The sequence below is a fragment of the Myotis daubentonii genome, chromosome 11 (genome assembly GCF_963259705.1).
Source record: "Myotis daubentonii chromosome 11, mMyoDau2.1, whole genome shotgun sequence".
NCBI classification, from domain to species: domain Eukaryota; kingdom Metazoa; phylum Chordata; class Mammalia; order Chiroptera; family Vespertilionidae; genus Myotis; species Myotis daubentonii.
Window position 1 is genome coordinate 51,145,290 of NC_081850.1, and position 17,236 is coordinate 51,162,525.

The 17,236-nt window shown below is 42.8% G+C and overlaps 1 protein-coding gene, 1 non-coding gene and 1 pseudogene across 7 annotated transcripts in view; 2 read left to right on the forward strand and 1 right to left on the reverse strand.

The window, feature by feature from the left end:
- Positions 1-847: 847 nt before the first annotated feature.
- Positions 848-1,427, forward strand: LOC132211696 (thymocyte nuclear protein 1-like; annotated as a pseudogene).
- Positions 1,428-2,057: 630 nt separating this feature from the next.
- The window catches only part of APTX (aprataxin), a 36,881-nt gene continuing 21,702 nt past the window's right edge, over positions 2,058-17,236 (reverse strand). For 2 of the 6 annotated variants that reach the window (XM_059657121.1, XM_059657122.1), the window contains exons 2-9: positions 16,717-16,853; positions 14,804-14,850; positions 14,191-14,493; positions 13,505-13,564; positions 12,260-12,486; positions 4,443-4,546; positions 3,440-3,709; positions 2,060-3,209 (exon numbers count right to left, since the gene is read on the reverse strand). In XM_059657121.1, coding sequence (XP_059513104.1) covers positions 3,555-3,709; positions 4,443-4,546; positions 12,260-12,486; positions 13,505-13,564; positions 14,191-14,493; positions 14,804-14,850; positions 16,717-16,853 — 1,033 coding nt within the window. In that variant the 3' untranslated portion in view covers positions 2,060-3,209; positions 3,440-3,554. Of the gene's footprint in view, positions 3,210-3,439; positions 3,710-4,442; positions 4,547-12,259; positions 12,487-13,504; positions 13,565-14,190; positions 14,494-14,803; positions 14,851-16,716; positions 16,854-17,236 lie in introns of those variants that run through there. The other 4 variants (XM_059657123.1, XM_059657124.1, XM_059657126.1 and 1 more) reach the window with 4 other exon arrangements.
- LOC132212919 (small nucleolar RNA SNORA79) lies at positions 14,997-15,134 on the forward strand. The gene has a single exon (XR_009447854.1). It is a non-coding gene; the product is annotated as a small nucleolar RNA SNORA79 (small nucleolar RNA).

Genomic DNA, 17,236 nt, shown 5'->3' on the forward strand with positions numbered 1-17,236 from the left:
CTCCACAAGATGGTCCTGTAACTCATGATAGCCACAGTATGCCATCCTCCTAAGAGACACAGTGATTAGTCCAGAGATGAGTATGTGACCCAAGCAGAGGAGCCAAGGTCCTTTCTGTGCTTTGGAAGGAATGGTAGGGGGAAAAGTCTCTCTCTCTCTCTCTCTCTCTCTCTGGCCTGTAGCTATTTTTACTGCCCTCTCAAGAGATCAATACCGAAAGCAGAACTAAGAGATGGAAATAAAACAGATTTGACTATGTAAAGAATTCAGAATCAGCATAAAGTGGTGCAGATGAAGATTTCTTTCAAAATTTACTTGACTTTCCATGCCGATAATACTCTTGCAAACACGGTAAATGTTCCTAAACCTGGTAGACTTTCTGTAATAAGTGTGGCAAGCATCAACCCATAGAGTAACACAGTATGAGAAGGGCAAGGAGTATCTGTATGTGCAGGGAAAACAGAGTTATGACAGGAAGCAGAGTAGTTATGGTGAGCAGACTAAGCTGATTTTCCACAAAAAGGCTAATTCTACAGAGGAGATTGTGCTGAGGTTTGAATGCATTGAGCCCAACTGCAGATCTAAGAAAACACTGGCTTTAAGAGATACAAGCACTGCATCTTATCTGGGAGAAGAGAAGACAAAGGGCCAAGTGATCTAGTTCTAAGCTTTACATTTTATTTCATAATGTGACAATAAAATCTTGAGGATACGTTTGCTTGCTTCAAAAGAAAAAAAAACTTACTTTAGGGGCTGGGGTTGTGTCTGAGTAGTGGTTTCTAAGGGCAGAAAAAAAGTTGCCATCTGTATCTCTCAGGAGATTCCAGAATCTTCCACTCTTCAGACCATGCTGAGACCCAGGAGGGGACGGGCTGGGGCTGCTGGGCCAGACAAAAAGGGAGCAGCAGGAAAGCACGCCAAGACTAAGAACTCAGGTTAGGCATAACTAAAGTGGAGAATGCCAGCCCTTAGAAGACTTTAGGCTCTAAAAAATGTGGGAGAATCTAAGCAGCTACTGGTTGATGAAGTCAGAGCCAGAAAGCTGACTAGAGAAAGAAGTTCAACATTGAGGATCTCAAAGCAGAGCCCAAGCAGACAGCATGCTGGGATGGGTTCGCAACCCTCAGGCCTGGAACCTCCTTAGAGCCATGAAGCGGGAGGAGGAAACCTTCTACTATAGCAACTGCAAAGAGCCAGGCATTGTAGGACTTACGAAGATTGTGAAGGAGGCTTACCCAGACCACACACAGTTTGAGAAAAGCAATCCCTATTATGATCCATCCAGCAAAAACCACCACCACAAATGGTCCATGGTGGATGAACAGTTTGCTTGGATGATGAAGTGTTTCATTCCCCTGGCTGAGCTCAAAACCCGTCACCAAGCTCACAAAGCCATTGGGGGCCCTTTGAAAAATATGGTGCCCTGACCAGTCAGTGTGGCCCAGTGGCTGAGTGTCAACCTACAAACCAGGAGGTCAGGGTTCGATTCCCCGTCAGGACACATGCCAAGTTGTGGGCTCGACCCCCAGTGTGGGGCATGCAGGAGGCAGCCAATCAATGATTCTCCCTCATCACTGATGTTTCTATCTCTCTCTCCCTCTCCTTTCCTCTCTGAAATTAAATGTATTTAAATACACACACACACACACACACACACACACACACACACTTATCTTAAAGACCATAGACATGGATTGATGAGAGAGGGGAAGAACAATTTCTATGCCTCTGCCTTAACTCTCCCTGCCTTTCTATATCCAACCAGTGTTTTGGTTTCACCCACATACGCTTGTGAATCTTTGTTCTCAGTGATGAATTTTGTTAAGTCTCATAATAGGAGTAGCCTGACAGATGAAAGTAGTAGCTCGTGCATATCTCTGAAGGTCACGAAATATAAACCTGATGTAAAATCTCTGTCATCAGTGATGCAGCAGCAAAAGTCCCACTGATAGTATCAAACGGAGTCATAAAGTTTGCTGTCAGACTATCAGTGTACATGTATACATTAAAAAATAAATGTATTTTTCATCATCATATACTGTGTTTTTGTTGTTCGAATGAATTTTATTGTTTCTTCAAGGTTCTTCACATACAGACACCTTAAGAGATATCAAATAGGTGTAACATGTTCTCAAAAAATTAGGGTTGGCACAGAGAAGAATTTTGAGTCAGAGATTTTGCTGGGTTTGGCACGCACTCACAAAAAGGTTGCCCACCCCTGTCCTAGGGGGAAAATGACACTATAGGGTTCTATGCAACTTTTTCATTAAACAACTATCTTTTCATGTATCAGAAATTACTTTGTGACTGTTAGCTAAACTGTTAGTTTCAACTACCTAGCAGAGATGCCTCAAACAAATGAACTTTATTTTCAAACAGATTCAAGGAGGCCAGCAAGAAGACTTGCTCACTGAACTGTGATGAACATATGGCTGAGTATTTCCTCACCACCCAGGAGCACCTGATACTAGAAGAAAGCCCCATCCCTCCACCCACTCACCTAGCCTGTTTGCTCAGAGTGAAGGAGAACTTATGAGATAGATTTCCTAAGAAGGCAGTATTTGGATGGTTTGGGATAGAAAAATATGAAAGGGACAGAAGAATCTAAGCCTCTCCATGAAGAAGGGAAAGAGAAAGAATATTACAGAACAGATTAAGATCAGAGAACAAATACAGCATAGGAAATATAATCAGTAATATTATAATAACTGATGGTGCCAGCTGAGTACTGGAAATATCAGGGGGAACACTGTAAAGTATATGATTGTCTAACCACTATGCTGTATGCCTGAAAGTAATACAAAATAATATTGGAAGTAAACTGTAATTGAAAAAAGAAATTTTAATTTAAAAAGATCAGAGAACTAAACCAATCAATGCCTTCAGGATATACAAGAGACCCCTCCAGCTGGTCTGAAGAAAGGGCACCTCGTGCCTCTGGGAGGGAGGATAAGTACAAGGAACAGAAACATACTGGCATTATCTGCCCTCTACTTCCATATCCTGCATTAGATCAGTCTGAACATGGCTTTGCTCCCATTAGAGCTGATGTGGGTCCTGGAGATAGTGGTCAGGCCTATCCCGGCCATCCTCGCCCAACCAGAGAACACATCCATGACAAACCCAAATTCCTAATTCCTGACCTATTTTGAGTCACCCCACATTTTGCCACTCAAGAATAGAACAAAATTTGTTTAAAAAAAACACACCTGTATTTTTTTTTTAATATATTTTATTGATTTTTTTTACAGTGAGGAAGGGAGAGAGATAGAGAGTTAGAAACATCGATGAGAGAGAAACATCGATCAGCTGCCTCCTGCACATCTCCCACTGGGGATATGCCCGCAACCCAGGTACATGCCCTTGACCGGAATCGAACCTGGGACCCTTCAGTCCGCAGGCCGACGCTCTATCCACTGAGCCAAACCGGTTTCGGCACACCTGTATTTTTAATTTAAGAAATAAGTAAAAGTTCACAGGCAATCCAGAACAGGTGCCGGGAGTCTGCTCTAAACAATCACCATACTTGCTGCCGAAGTTCAGGTTCCACACAATCACTTGGGCCAGTGCTTCCTGAGATGCTCTTTCAGCTGAGGAATGGAAGGCAGCAGCTGCTGGCACTCATGACAACGCAGGGGCAGCTTCAAGAGCTCTGGCATACCATCTCGGACAGTCACTCTGCCAGCCTCTTGTATCATCTTGATCACAGCTGCAAGCAAGGAAAAAAAGTTCAGAGACCAGATACTCTGGAAAACCAATACAAAGAAAAAAAAATGTAACCCCAAATAAATATATGCCAGGTATCCTGTAAATTTGAGGTCAGACTCATTGCTGGGGAAAGGGGCTTGATCAAATTCTCAATCTGAGCAACCTATTTTGGATATTACATTCCATTGAGATACATTCTAAGCAATCCCTGTCACTATGTCAGAGCCTTATCACAGTGCTTTACCACTAATTGACCCTTGGTTGATGGCAGCTGTCACTGTTAATCCCCCAGCATACTTAAGTTCCACAGAATGTACACTGGGAAATGTTTCTCTGCACACACGCCCTTCCCCTGTTAATTAACCACTCCTAACACGAGGTAGACCCATGTTCTTGCTCAGCTGATGGCAGAAGAGACATAGAACTGTTCAGAGCTTTCATAGCTATGAACTCCAATAATTCTCAGAACAATTTTAAGTACCCTGGTATTATAATAAAACACCTTTCTGACCCTGATATAATAGCTTTCTAGGTCCCCAAAGATGGCTGCTCACAGCAAAGTGACAATCCCACTACAATTCAAATAATTCAGTTTATTTTAGTGGGGCCCTCTTTATAGGAAATATAAAGTTAAATAGGGGTTTTTGAGACCAGCTTGTTATTTAGGGAAATAACTGAGTATAAGAATAGCTGAGAAAATGAAACAATTGTGAAAACCAAAGAATACTATTTACCTTGAGATTCTAGGAAGTATTCTGTATTAAAAGAATTCCAATGTTTTTTGTTTTTAAGGCACGGAGAATCAAAATCCTGGCTGATCACATGAAGGTGTACATGGCTAGTTGAGGGGGGGGGAGGGAAATAGACGATTAAATCCATGAAAGACTATGGTTAAATTAAAAGGACAAACAGTAAAAGTATGGATATGTAAAATATTGACTGTTCCCATTTAATTCAACTCATTCATTCACTTAAGAATATTTAATGCTCATTATCTACTTACTAGGGCCACACACTATCCTAGCACTGGGAATTTAGCAGTGAACAAAATGGGAAAGACCTCTGTCCTTACAGAAATTATATTATCATGAGGGGAGACAAATAAAGTATAAGTAAACCAATAAACAAGAAGATTCAAATAACATTGCTTAGAAAATAATAAAACAGAGAAATGTGATAGAGAGTGCCAAGGGGGTAGAGGTTGCCTCTTTAACTAGCTTAGGGTGTTCAGGGAAGGTCTCTCCCAGGCAGTGATTGAACTGAGAAAGCAGTCAGGCAAGCAAAGAATTTTTGGGGAAAGAGTATTTCAGAGAGCAGGGAGGCTAAGCACAAAAGGCCCTGAGATGAGAAAGAGCTCAGTACAACCAAGGAACAGAAAGGTAATATGGTCAGAATGACTGGAGCCTTGGAGCAGAGATTAGGTAGGAGCCAGATCATGAGGGTCTTATAGGTCAGCAAGGGGTTTGCACTATATTCTGATTATATTGGGGAGCCAATAAGGATTTTAAGCAGAGGAGTGCTACTATCTAAGTTATACTTTTTAAAAATGATTCTTGCTGCTGGGAGAAAGGACTATGAAGTGGGTACAGATGGATACAGAGACCTAGCAGTCCAAGTCAGAAATAATCATGTCTTAGACTAGAGCTATAATAGTGGAAATGATAAGAAGCAATTCAATTTTTAAAATATTTTGGAACAGGACTTATTAATGGATTGGATGTGGGTTTGGGGAGGTGCCACCTACTGAGATAGAGAAGTTTATGGGAAAAGCAGATTTGAGAACGAAATCAAGAGTTTGCTATTCAACTTGTTAAACCACGTAGGATGCCTTTTTGTATAGCATTGACTTTTAGACTCAATAATACTTCACATTCCACCAATAAATAATCAAAACCAACCAGTAGCCTGGCCAGTGTGGCTCAGTGGCTGAACATAGACCTATGAACCAAGAGACCATGGTTCGATTCCAAGTCAGGGCACATGCCTGGGTTGTGGGCTCAATCCTAGTAGAGGGCATGCAGGAGGCAGCCAATCAATGATTCTCTTTCATCATTGATGTTTCTATCTCTCTCCCTCTCACTTCCTCTCTGAAGTCAATAAAAATATTAAAAAACAAAACAAAACAAAAACCAGTATGTGCGGAATCCAAAATGGAATATAAGCAGTAACAAACCTAACTATAAATAAAAGACCATTCTAAAGGGGGTCAGGAAGAAAATAACTAACCTAATTAACTTTGGAAAGCAATATTTTCACTGGATAGTAGAAAAAGAACTGTATACAGCCCTAACTGGTTTGGCTCAGTGGATAGAGCATTGGCCTGCGACTGAAGGGTCCAAGGTTCAATTCCAGTCAAGGGCATGTACCTTGGTTGCAGGCACATCCCCAGTAGGGGGTGTGCAGGAGGCAGCTGATCCATGTTTCTCTCTCATCGATGTTTCTAACTCTCTATCGCTTTCCCTTCCTCTCTGTAAAAAATCAATAAAATATACTTTAAAAAAAAAACTGTATACATCCCTGGACAGGTAGCTCAATTGGATAGAGTGTCATCCCAATACACCAAGGTTGCAGGTTTGATCCCCAGTGAGAACACATACAAAAATCGACCAATGAAAGCATAAATAAGTGGAACAACAAATCAATGTTTCTTTCTTTCTCTCTCTCTCTCCCCCACTTCCCTTCTCTAAAATCAATTTTTTAAATAAGAACTGTATACAAATACTGTGCTATTGTGAGTAAAAGTATTTCTCACAAGGCTATGGAATAACAATTCTGTAACTATTTTGTATGTACAAAGTTGACCCTTAAACAACACAGGGGTTAGAGGTGCTGAGCTCCATGCAGTTGAAAATCTGTAACTTTTTTTTAACTGATTTCAGAGAGGAAGGGAGAGGGAAAGATAGATAGAAATATCAATGATGAGAGAGAATCACTGATCGGCTGCCTCCTGCATGCCCCACACTGGGGATCGAGCCCCAAACTGGGGCATGTGTCCTGACTGTGAGTCAAACCTTGACCTCCTGGTTCATAAGTTGATGCTCAATCACTGAGGTACACCATCTGGGCAAAAATGTTTAACTTCTGACTCCCCAAAAGAGTAACTACTACTAGCCTACTGCTAAACAGAAGACTTACCAATAACATAGTCAATTGACATATATTTTGTATGCTATATGTATTATATACAGTATTCTTAAAATGAAGTCAGCTAGAAAAATGTTAAGAAAATCATAAGGAAAATACGTTTACAGTACTGCACGTATTTTTTTTTAGAAATACGCATATAAGTGGACCAGCACAAGTCAAACCCGTGTTGTTCAAGGGTCAACTGTACTAGGATTAAACAAATAAGTAAATTTAGTGTAGCTAACGAGAGCCAAATTTCTCACTGTTGGAGAAAGAAGTTACAATAACAGAAATAAGAAGACAAGAATGAACCTTGTGGGGTTGGGATGGAATGAGAGGTATCACTATGAATTACGGTTTTCATATATACATACAGGTAAATAAATAGAGAGGTATGTGTTACCAGTGCAGGTTAGGATTCATGCATTTATTTCCTAGCTCTATCTACTGAGAGGATCTAGGAGCAAAAACACCCTAGGATCAACATTACAGAAACCTAGTACCCAAGTCTTGGTTTATAAATATCCAATAAAAGGAACAAGGGCTCTTGGCATAAGTGGCTCATTCCAGGGCTATAATGAGCCTGGAACATCTTATTCCAGAAAATAAGTGCTCAAAACATGTTGGAGGTATGTCAAAGTGCTACAGGGGCCAGCCAAGAGGAGCGTCCAATGATCAAAGCTGGAATGACTTGAGCAACAAAATAAATAATGATAGACTGAGTTAAAACTTACAGAATAAAATAAATATCCATGAATCTGTACTGATAATTGAATAAATATATAATTGGGGCAGGGATTGGGGGGCGCTCTTCCACATGGAAGAAATCTAATTAATAAATTAGAAGGGCCCTAGCCGGTTGCTTAGTTGTTAGAGTGCCAGTCCTTGGACTGAAGGGTCTCGTGTTCGATTCCAGTCAAAGGCAGTACCTCAGTTGCAGGCTCCATTCCCGGCCCTGGTCAGGGAGCACGTGGGAGGCAACCAATCGATATGTCTCTCTCACATAGATGTTTCTCTCTCTGTGTCTCTCCCCCTCCCTTCCACTTTCTTTAAAAATCAGTAGAAAAATATTCTTGGGTGAGTATTAATAAAACACAAAAAATAAATTAGAAGGAATGAGGGAAACATAAAGTCACCATTAGGTAAACACCATAGTAATAACTATTGCAGGCCAGATCCACCAATAGAGACGCTAAAAGTACTAGGCAAAAGTTTGAACAGAAATACGATAGTTGCATAGTCTCAAAATATTCAATAGTAACTTTGAGTAGAGAAACCTGGCAGACACCACCTTAACAAAGTGATCAAGGTTAACATCATGGGTAATAAACCATCTTGACATCCTGCACTCCTTGATATGAGGCACTGAAATGGACACATCACTTCTGTGGCATGTTGGCAAAAAAAGAAAAAAGGATAATCTCAATCTAATTATGAAAAATCATCAGACAAACCCAAACTGAGAGATATCCTATAAGATAACTAGCCAGTACTCATCAAAAGTGTCAAGGTCATGAAAACCAGAAAAGGCCATAACCGGTTTGGCTCAGTGGATAGAGCGTCGGCCTGCGGACTCAAGGATCCCAGATTCGATTCTGGTCAAGGGCATGTACCTTGGTTGTGGGCACATACCCCGTAGGGAGTGTGCAGGAGGCAGCTGATCAATGTTTCTCTCTCATCTATGTTTCTAACTCTCTATTCCTCTCTCTTCCTCTCTAAAAAATCAATAAAATATATTAAATTAAAAAAAAAAAAACAGAAAAGGAAGAGGAAGTATCACAGATTAGGGGAGACTAAGGAGAGATAATAATTTCAATTGCAGGATCTTGGATCAAATCCTGGAGCAGAAAAGGATTTAAAAAAAATGGGTGAAATTCGAATAAGGTCTACAGTTTAATTAGTGGTGATGTTATGAAAGATTTTTGTCCTGCTTCACACTTTCTCTTTTTATTTTTTCTAAATTTAAAATATATTACTTTTACAATAGACAAAATTATTTGTTACCTTTTCCTTTCTATAAACTTTATTCAAAATTATATCATAAAGAGTGGTCATAAAAGGATATGTAAGTGGCAACTTTACTTACTGCTCACTTTGTTTCCCACCCACACCTGCCACAGCTCTTGCTTTTAGAATTCTTCTTAGCACAACAGTATTCATTATATGAAAAAGGCACGGACACCATGGTTACTATGTGAAAAGGGCTCTTTAATCATTAGCTGTTAGTCATAGGCTCTAAATCATTAGGGAAATAGGACTATGGGTGACATGCAAGAATCTCAAAATCATTATGCTGACCAAAGAAAGCCAGAATGAAAAAGAATACACATTACATGGTTCCATTTACATGAGAACAGACAAAACCAATTATGCTGAAAGAAATTATAACAATGCTTGCGGAGGATTAACTGTAAAGAGCACAAAGGTGCTTCCTGGGATGAGATGATAGAAATGTTCTGTATCTTGATCAGAGTGATAGTTGCATGGCATGTACATCTGTCAAAACTGATCAAACTATAAATCTTATTATGCATTTTATTCTAGATACGTTATGCGTCCTTTTAAATGAAAGAGTGTTGATGAGGAGAAATATGTGGCACAAAAATTTCATTAGGTTAAAAGTAGCCAGTAATCTAAGTCATAATTACTCATCCAAAAAAAAACACGTGAAAAATAATGGGTGTTTATTAAAAACTAGAGGCCCGGTGCACAAAAATTTGTGCACTCGGGGGGAAGAGGGGGTCCCTCAGCCTGGCCTGTGCCCTCTCGCAGTCTGGGACTCCTCGGGAGATAACGACCTGCTGGCTTAGGCCTGCTCCCGGGTGGCAGAGGGCAGGCCCAATCCCTAGGTGCAGCCCCTGGTCAGGCTCAGAGCAGGGCCGATTGGGGAGTTGGGGCGCCGCCCCCTGTCGTGCACAGAGCAGGGCGGATCGGGAGGTTGCGATGCCACCCCCTGTCACACTCAAGGCAGGGTCGATGGGGAGGTTGCGGTGCCACCCCCTGTCACGCACAGAGCAGGGCCCATCAGGGGGGTTGGGGAGCTCCCCCCTGTCATGCAACAGAGCAGGGCCAATCCGGGGGTTGGGGTGCTGCCGCCTGTCACTCAGAGAGTAGGGCCAATAGGGGAGTTGGGGCACCGCCCCCTGTCACACACAGAGCAGGGCGGATCAGGGGGTTGGGGCGCCGCCCTCTATCACCCACGGAGCAGGGCCGATCAGGGGTTTGGGGCACCGCAACTCTCATACTCAGGACAGGGCCGATGAGGAGGTTATGGCTCTACCCCATCACACACAGAGCAGGGCCCGTGGGGGGTGGGAGGGTTGGGGCACCACACCCTGTCACACACAGAGCAGGGCCGATCAGGGGGTTGGGGCGCCGCACCCTGTCACACACAGAGCCGCAGGGTGATCAGAGGTTGGGGAGCTCCCCCGTATCAGGCACAGAGCAGGGCTGATCAGGAGGTTGGGGCGCCTTCCCCTGTCACGAACAGGGCAGGGCGGATAGGGAGGTTGTGGCCCCGCCCCCCGTCACACACAGAGCCACAGGGCGATCAGGGGGTTTGGGCGCTGCCCCCTGTCACGCTGATCCCGGTGCCAGGAAGCCTCTCGGCTCCGCTGATCCCGGTGCTGGGAGGCATATTACCCTTTTACTATATAGAATAGAGGCCTGGTGCATGGGTGGGGCCAGCTGGTTTGCCCTGAAGGGTGTCCTGGATCAGGGTGGGGGTCCCCACTGGGGTGCCTGGCCAGCCTGGGTGAGGGGATGATGGCTGTTTGCAGCTGGTCACACACCTTTCAGGGTGGGGATCCCCACTGGGGTGCCTGGCCAGTCTGGGTGAGGGGCTGAGGGCTGTTTTCAGGCTGGGGGTGACGGAAGCTCCCAACCGCTCCTTTTTTTCTTTCTTTTTTTTTTAATTCTGGGCCAGCTTTAGCTCTGAGGCTCCAGCCCTTAGGCCTCCACTGCTGAAAGTAGGTAATCGAAACAATGTATGACTCCAGCTCTGAGATCCCAGCTCGCTGAAAGCTGGTTTCTGAGGTTATTTTTTGTTAAAATGTTTCAAACTGCCAGCTCAGAGGCCTGCAGCGGCAGGCGGGGAACGTTGGAATCCTCCATCACTGAAGCAAGCAAGCCTCATGTTAGTTTCAAGCTGCCTGGCTGCCGGCGGCCATCTTGGCTGACAGTTAATTTGCATATCTCCCTGATTAGCCAATGGGAAGGGTAGCGGTCGTACGCCAATTACCATGTTTCTCTTTTATTAGATTAGATAGCCTTAAGATATTCTGATACAGCCCTAGCCAGCTTGGCTCAGTGGACAGAGCGTCGGCCTGCGGACTCAAGGGTCCCAGGTTCGATTCCGGTTGAGGACATGTACCTTGGTTGTGGGCACATACCAGTTGGGAGATGTGCAGGAGGCAGCTGATCGGTGTTTCTCTCTCATCGATGTTTCTAACTCTCTATCCCTCTCCCTTCTTCTCTGCAAAAAATCAATAAAATATATATTTTTTAAAAAGATATTCTGATACATGGTAGAACACGGATGAACTTTGAAGAATTACCTTAAGTGAAATAAGCCAGTCACAAAAAGACAGATCCTATACAATTCCACTTATATGAGATACCTAAAATAGTTAAATTCATAGAGACAGAAAGTAAATGGTGATTTTGAGGGGTTGAGGGAGGAAGGAAGATGGTAGTGTGGGAAGAAAGTTCTAGAAATAGATAGTGGTGATGGTTTCACAATGTAAATGTACTTAATGCCATTAAACTGGACACTTGAAAATGGTTAAAGTGGTAAATTTTATGCTATATATATTTTATTACACACAAAAAAAGCAAAAAAATAAAATAACTCAAAAAACCCAAGATAAAAACTCTGAAATCCATTACTCTGCTTATCTCGTTTAGGTGTAAAGACCTGTGGAGCACTGCCTTGGATGCATTCTTTGAAAAGAATCAATCATTCCTTTCTCAATCCTTCTGGGTATGAGCCAAAAGAAAACTGGCTCTGCACTTTTCTCTCATTTTATCTTACATCTTAGATCTACTAAGCTGTTAGGACAGAAGTCAGTGATGTTTGTGTCCTTCAAAGCAATGGTCCTTAATCACTTAGGAGTTTCTGAACAGTCACTGACTACAATTCTTTAATTCTTCATCCCAGTGTAATAAAGCTACTTCGTCTAGTTCATAAATTAGGTCCTCAGAGGTTTACACTTTGAGAGGATCAAAAAAAAAGTATGTAACTGAATTACAAGCAGAAGTAGGAACTCAAGGCTTACAGAAAAGTCAGACAGAACAGAAGTTTCAGCTCACCTGCCTTGGAAACTCCCCTGGGCCTTGCAGATATCAGCACACTCAGCAGACCCAGGCTGCATCCATCTCCACGTACACATAATCAGAATGCACCAGCACTCCCCACAGGGCTTACCTCATGCTGGGAATGGCATGGTAGCCCAATCGGAAGCGGAGTTTGCTGGGCCCAGCAGCATCTGCAATCACCTTTTCCCCCACAGCATGCATATGTTTGAGGAGCTCAAGATGTTCCCTGGTCACAGCCTTCAGACTGGAAATTGAGGCCCATGGTAAGACCAGCCAGTGGTGACGAGCCTTGGGGTATTTATCCTTAATCACCACCACCTGCTCATCTTTGTAAACCTAGAAGAGGGGCAAAGGAGAAGGAAACAGACATTTTCCATGCATCTTCTGTGCCAGGTGCTGTTATATTCATTAACTCACTTAATCCCACTACAATCTTCTGTAAAAGTTTTTAGTATCCCAATTTTGACAGTTGAAAGCACAGAAACTCAGATAAGCTAAGTGTCTTATGCAAAGTCACAGTTACAAAGTAGGAAATCTAGGATTGCAACCCAACTTCAGTCTGTGTTGTTTTTGGTTTTTTTTAAATATATACATTTTATTGATTTTTTTACAGAGAGGAAGGGAGAGGGACAGAGAGTTAGAAACATCGATGAGAGAGAAACATCGATCAGCTGCCTCCTGCAAGCCCCCCACTGGGGATGTGCCCGCAACCAAGGTACATGCCCTTGACTGGAACTGAACCTGGGACCCTTCAGTCTGCAGGCTGACGCTCTATCCACTGAGCCAAACCGGTTAGGGCCAGTCTGTGTTTTAATCACCACACTACACAGAAGATGCACAGTATGAAGTACATTAGTTGTTAAGGATCTGATGTGAGATCCATCCAGGCATCAATTAAATGCTCCCTTCTCCACTCTACCACAGCAGACCATATGACATCTGCCCGTGTGTTCCAAGACGCCCTATCAGATCTGGCCCCTTGTCAACCCAGTAGATAATTTAAGAACTCAAAGACCCCTCCTAGGGTGATACCGGACTATTAATCCCAGGATAAGCCAGTAACCACAGTCATTATTATCTGATGCTCCCTTGAAAGGGACCACAGTAAGGTTAACTCAATTTCCCTTAATAGTATGCAGAAGTTTAAGAGGAACAAGGCAGAGGGGATATTCATTTGAAGAACTTAGTTTCTCTCCAAAGAATTTCAGGTGCTAACTTATTGGCAATGAGAAAAGCTACATGTTCTCACAAATAGCCCAACAAAACAAATCTCATTTGAAACACTGATCGCCTTTGATTTCATTTATAGTTATAAACTCTGCCGATTATTTCAATGCCAAAATTTTATTCTGACCTGCATTTTGGGATCCTGCATAGAAATCTTCAAGCCTTGACTCCAGTGGCCCAATGATTCCTAAAACAATAAAGAGCAATGAAAATCTCAAATGCCAATAATTAAATTTGGCATTAGTTAACACTGAATGTCAGCAAAATCCAACCAAACTTGGAAATAAAGTTAATTTTTAAGAATTAAACTATATCCCCTTTATATCAATCTTTTGCCTTTGTAATCATAAGCCATCCCCATTTTCTCCCTATATCCAGAGCTACATGTCTAGACAGAGGCTGGAAATGCCAGAGTATGAACCACATCTTCTTTGTCCTCTCCCACTCCATCTAAGCCTGACTAGGTCTCCACTTTGACATCAGGATGTGAATCACATGATCTATGAAAAGTGTTCCAATGCTAACCTTCTAGAAATACAAATGACTGACACATTTTAGTAGCTCAGTGTTAAGTATATTCCATTATCGCCCTACCTTCAAGTGGCTTACCTCAGGAATGCAAAAGAAAAGCACATAAAGGGACAGTCACTCAAGTGACTGGTGACACAAACAAGTGACTCTTTCATCTTGGTTAATAACCCCTATCATGGTTAATAACCCCTCACGTGTGCCTGGCTTTAGAGTGTACAAAACATTTAAGCCGTCATTATATCATTTAATCTCCACATTATCTATCAAGCAAAATACCCTCACCTTTTTGGTAGACTCATCTGTCCCCTTGTTTGGGGGCACAGAGCGTTGGCTAGGGTCACTCCCAGGTACCAGTCCAGTACTGGGCTCAGCTTCCTGGGCAGCATCCCTTTCTAAGGAATCGCTGTTGCCTGACCTCTTTCTCTTCCTGTGTGTTTCCAGGCCAGGGCTCTTTGCCTCTTCCTCAAACTCTACAATATACGGATAAAGTTCATTCACAATGTGGAGAACCTGGCCAGGCTGCAGCTTCACCTCTTGGTCCTTCCCAATTATGACTGAGTCAATGCTGCTGGGATTGATCCCTACCTATGAAATAATCAGAAGGTAATTACAAAAAAGCAACAATCCCATCACCAATATAGTCACTGTTATGTTAACCGCTTACTATGTGCCAGGAACTATGCTTAATGTTCACTTATATTACTCCATCACTTCCACACATGACAGAGAAGACTTACTGGCTGGCACTGACACTCTAAAGTCAACAGCGTAAGAAAATCCTCAAGTATAAAATGGAAATTCCAATAAAAAAAATAAATAAAAAATAAAAAATAAAAATAAAAATTAAAAAAAAAAGGAAAAAAAAAAAGGAAATTCAAGTCACAAACAGACATACCTGCTTTACCTTGACATATCCTTTGTTACACTCTGCTTTCAACTGCACTGAAAGAGATTGAAAAAAGTCAAACCCAAATGCCATGAAGAACCAGGCAGTTGCTCCTATTCTCTCTACAGGACAATGAAGCCTCACGAAGGCAACTTGACATGGGTTTCCTCAAAGGCCCAGGGGGCAAAACTGCCCATAATACAGGTGACTGGGGCTCCAAATCCTTCCATAAAATGTCCAACAGGTCATCATAAATTAAAATTTGATTTTCTTCACTCAGAGAATATTAGCGTGATGGGACTATCTGTTTATTCTCTGACATTTGTGGAATCAAACACTTAAAAATAAAAAAAGTCCAACAGTGTACATACTCCCTTAGCTACTGCTAATATCCCTACGAGGCAGCGTCACTAAGTTCCCACAGGTCTCCCTATTCCAGAGCCCTTGGCCACCTGGGATCACAGACTCTGCAGTCAGGGAAGGGGACCCACTTCTCTTACAAGCTCTTCACTCAAGATTAAATCAGGCTCCTGCTATTACATAAAACTATCAGATGCCTTTACCAGAGAAAGGGGCAAATGATACATTCCTGGAAAACAGAAGTTCAGCTGGCCTTGGGTTGGAGGAGTGGAGAGAATAGTCTAGAACAGCGGTTCTCAACCTGTGGGTCGCGAACCCTTTGGCGATCGAACAACCCTTTCACAGAGGTCGCCTAAGACCATCCTGCATATCAGATATTTACATGACGATTCATAACAGTAGCAACATTACAGTTATGAAGTAGCAACAAAAATAATTTTATGGTTGGGTCACAACATGAGAAACTGTATTTAAAGGGCCAGAGGTTGAGAACCACTGGTCTAGAAAGAGGAACAGTCAGAACAATCTGAGCATGTGTGGGAAGAAGTAACATTTATCACTCATGCTCAGGTAAGTGAGACAGGGAACAAAGAGGAGACACCACAGCTGCTCTCCAGAGAGGACAGGCAGAGGACAGGCGGACACACACCTATTGTGACCAGGGGGACAGAGAGTGAGAAGCAGCGTCTGCTTCTGTATCTTGGGCCTAGCCAGGTCAAGCATGACTTTTTTTCACCCATTTAGATGAACTCATGTGGCAAAACCAATCACCAGTGCTGCAACTCCAAGCCTCGGGAAACCCTGCTATGAGGAACGTACTGCACTGGGAGGCCTGGTAGCAATGAGCATGTCCAGAAGTTTACAGGCAAAAAAATGAGGTATATGGTAAGGCTTTTTCCTAAGGACTTTCATTTCATTAAATCCCAGGGATGACACTTCAAGAGCTAGATACTATCATCTTATAAAGATACCACCCTCTGGGAAAGATAGATGTGGGGAGGTAGATGGGGGAGATTAACTGGGAAACATACGCATATATGCATAACCCATGGACACAGAAAATGCTGTGGTGAATGCCTGGGAAGGGTGGGTGCCGGGTAGAGGGGGTCAGTGAGGAAAAAAACAAAGGGGACATCTGTAATACTTTCAACAATAAAGGTAAATTTTTAAAATAAATAAAAATGGCACCCTCTGTATGAGGCAATATGTAAAGGATGGAACCATCCCATCACTTCTCAGACACAGTTTCAGCCTGGAGATCCTAGAATTCAACTGTCTCACTTCCCACCTCGAACCCTTCCTAGACAAAGCAGGGTGCAGAACTCCACCCCCAACAGTAACAGGAAGGACCCGTCTGTTCCCAACACTGAACAGTTACTGCTTTCGGAGGGTGGAATCAGGAGTGAATGGGGCCTGGTGTTGGCTAAAAGAGCCTGTTCCTGAGTTTTGTTTGTGGCAGACCAAACGTTTTCCATCATGACCGCCCAGAAGATGCGCCCCTCTGGTTATCACTACGCTAAGGAGCCGGGCATGGTGCTCTCCACATTCTTGGGACCAGTTACCTTGCTGTCGAGAACATTTCTTATCAGTGATCTTGGTCTCTGGGCCACGCCCAACCACCACCGCTTCCAAATGTGGAAGTTTGATTCGCTGGTGCCAGTTGTCCTGTCTCACCAACCAGCACACCCTCATCATTACTCTGAGAGACAAAACAGAAGAGAATCATGGAAAAACAAGCACAAGTCCTCCAGGGCCACACCCCGGATACCACACATGCCATATACCATCTGTTCATCTTGAGGCAAGTGACTTCACCTCCCTAGTCTGAATTTCCTCACATGTAAAATGTGATAATGACAGGATTCATGAGGCTGTTGTGAGAATTAACTAAGAAAATGTGCGTAAAGTATTCACCTCTATGCCTGAATCATGCCAAGCAATCAAATATTTGTTATATTTATTGATATACTTTATGTGCTGGGCATTAGGCTACAGGTTGAGGATCAAAGAATGATTAAACATTGTCCCTATTCTTCTGGGGCCTGGAGTACAATGGGACAGATAGACTCATATACCATTTAT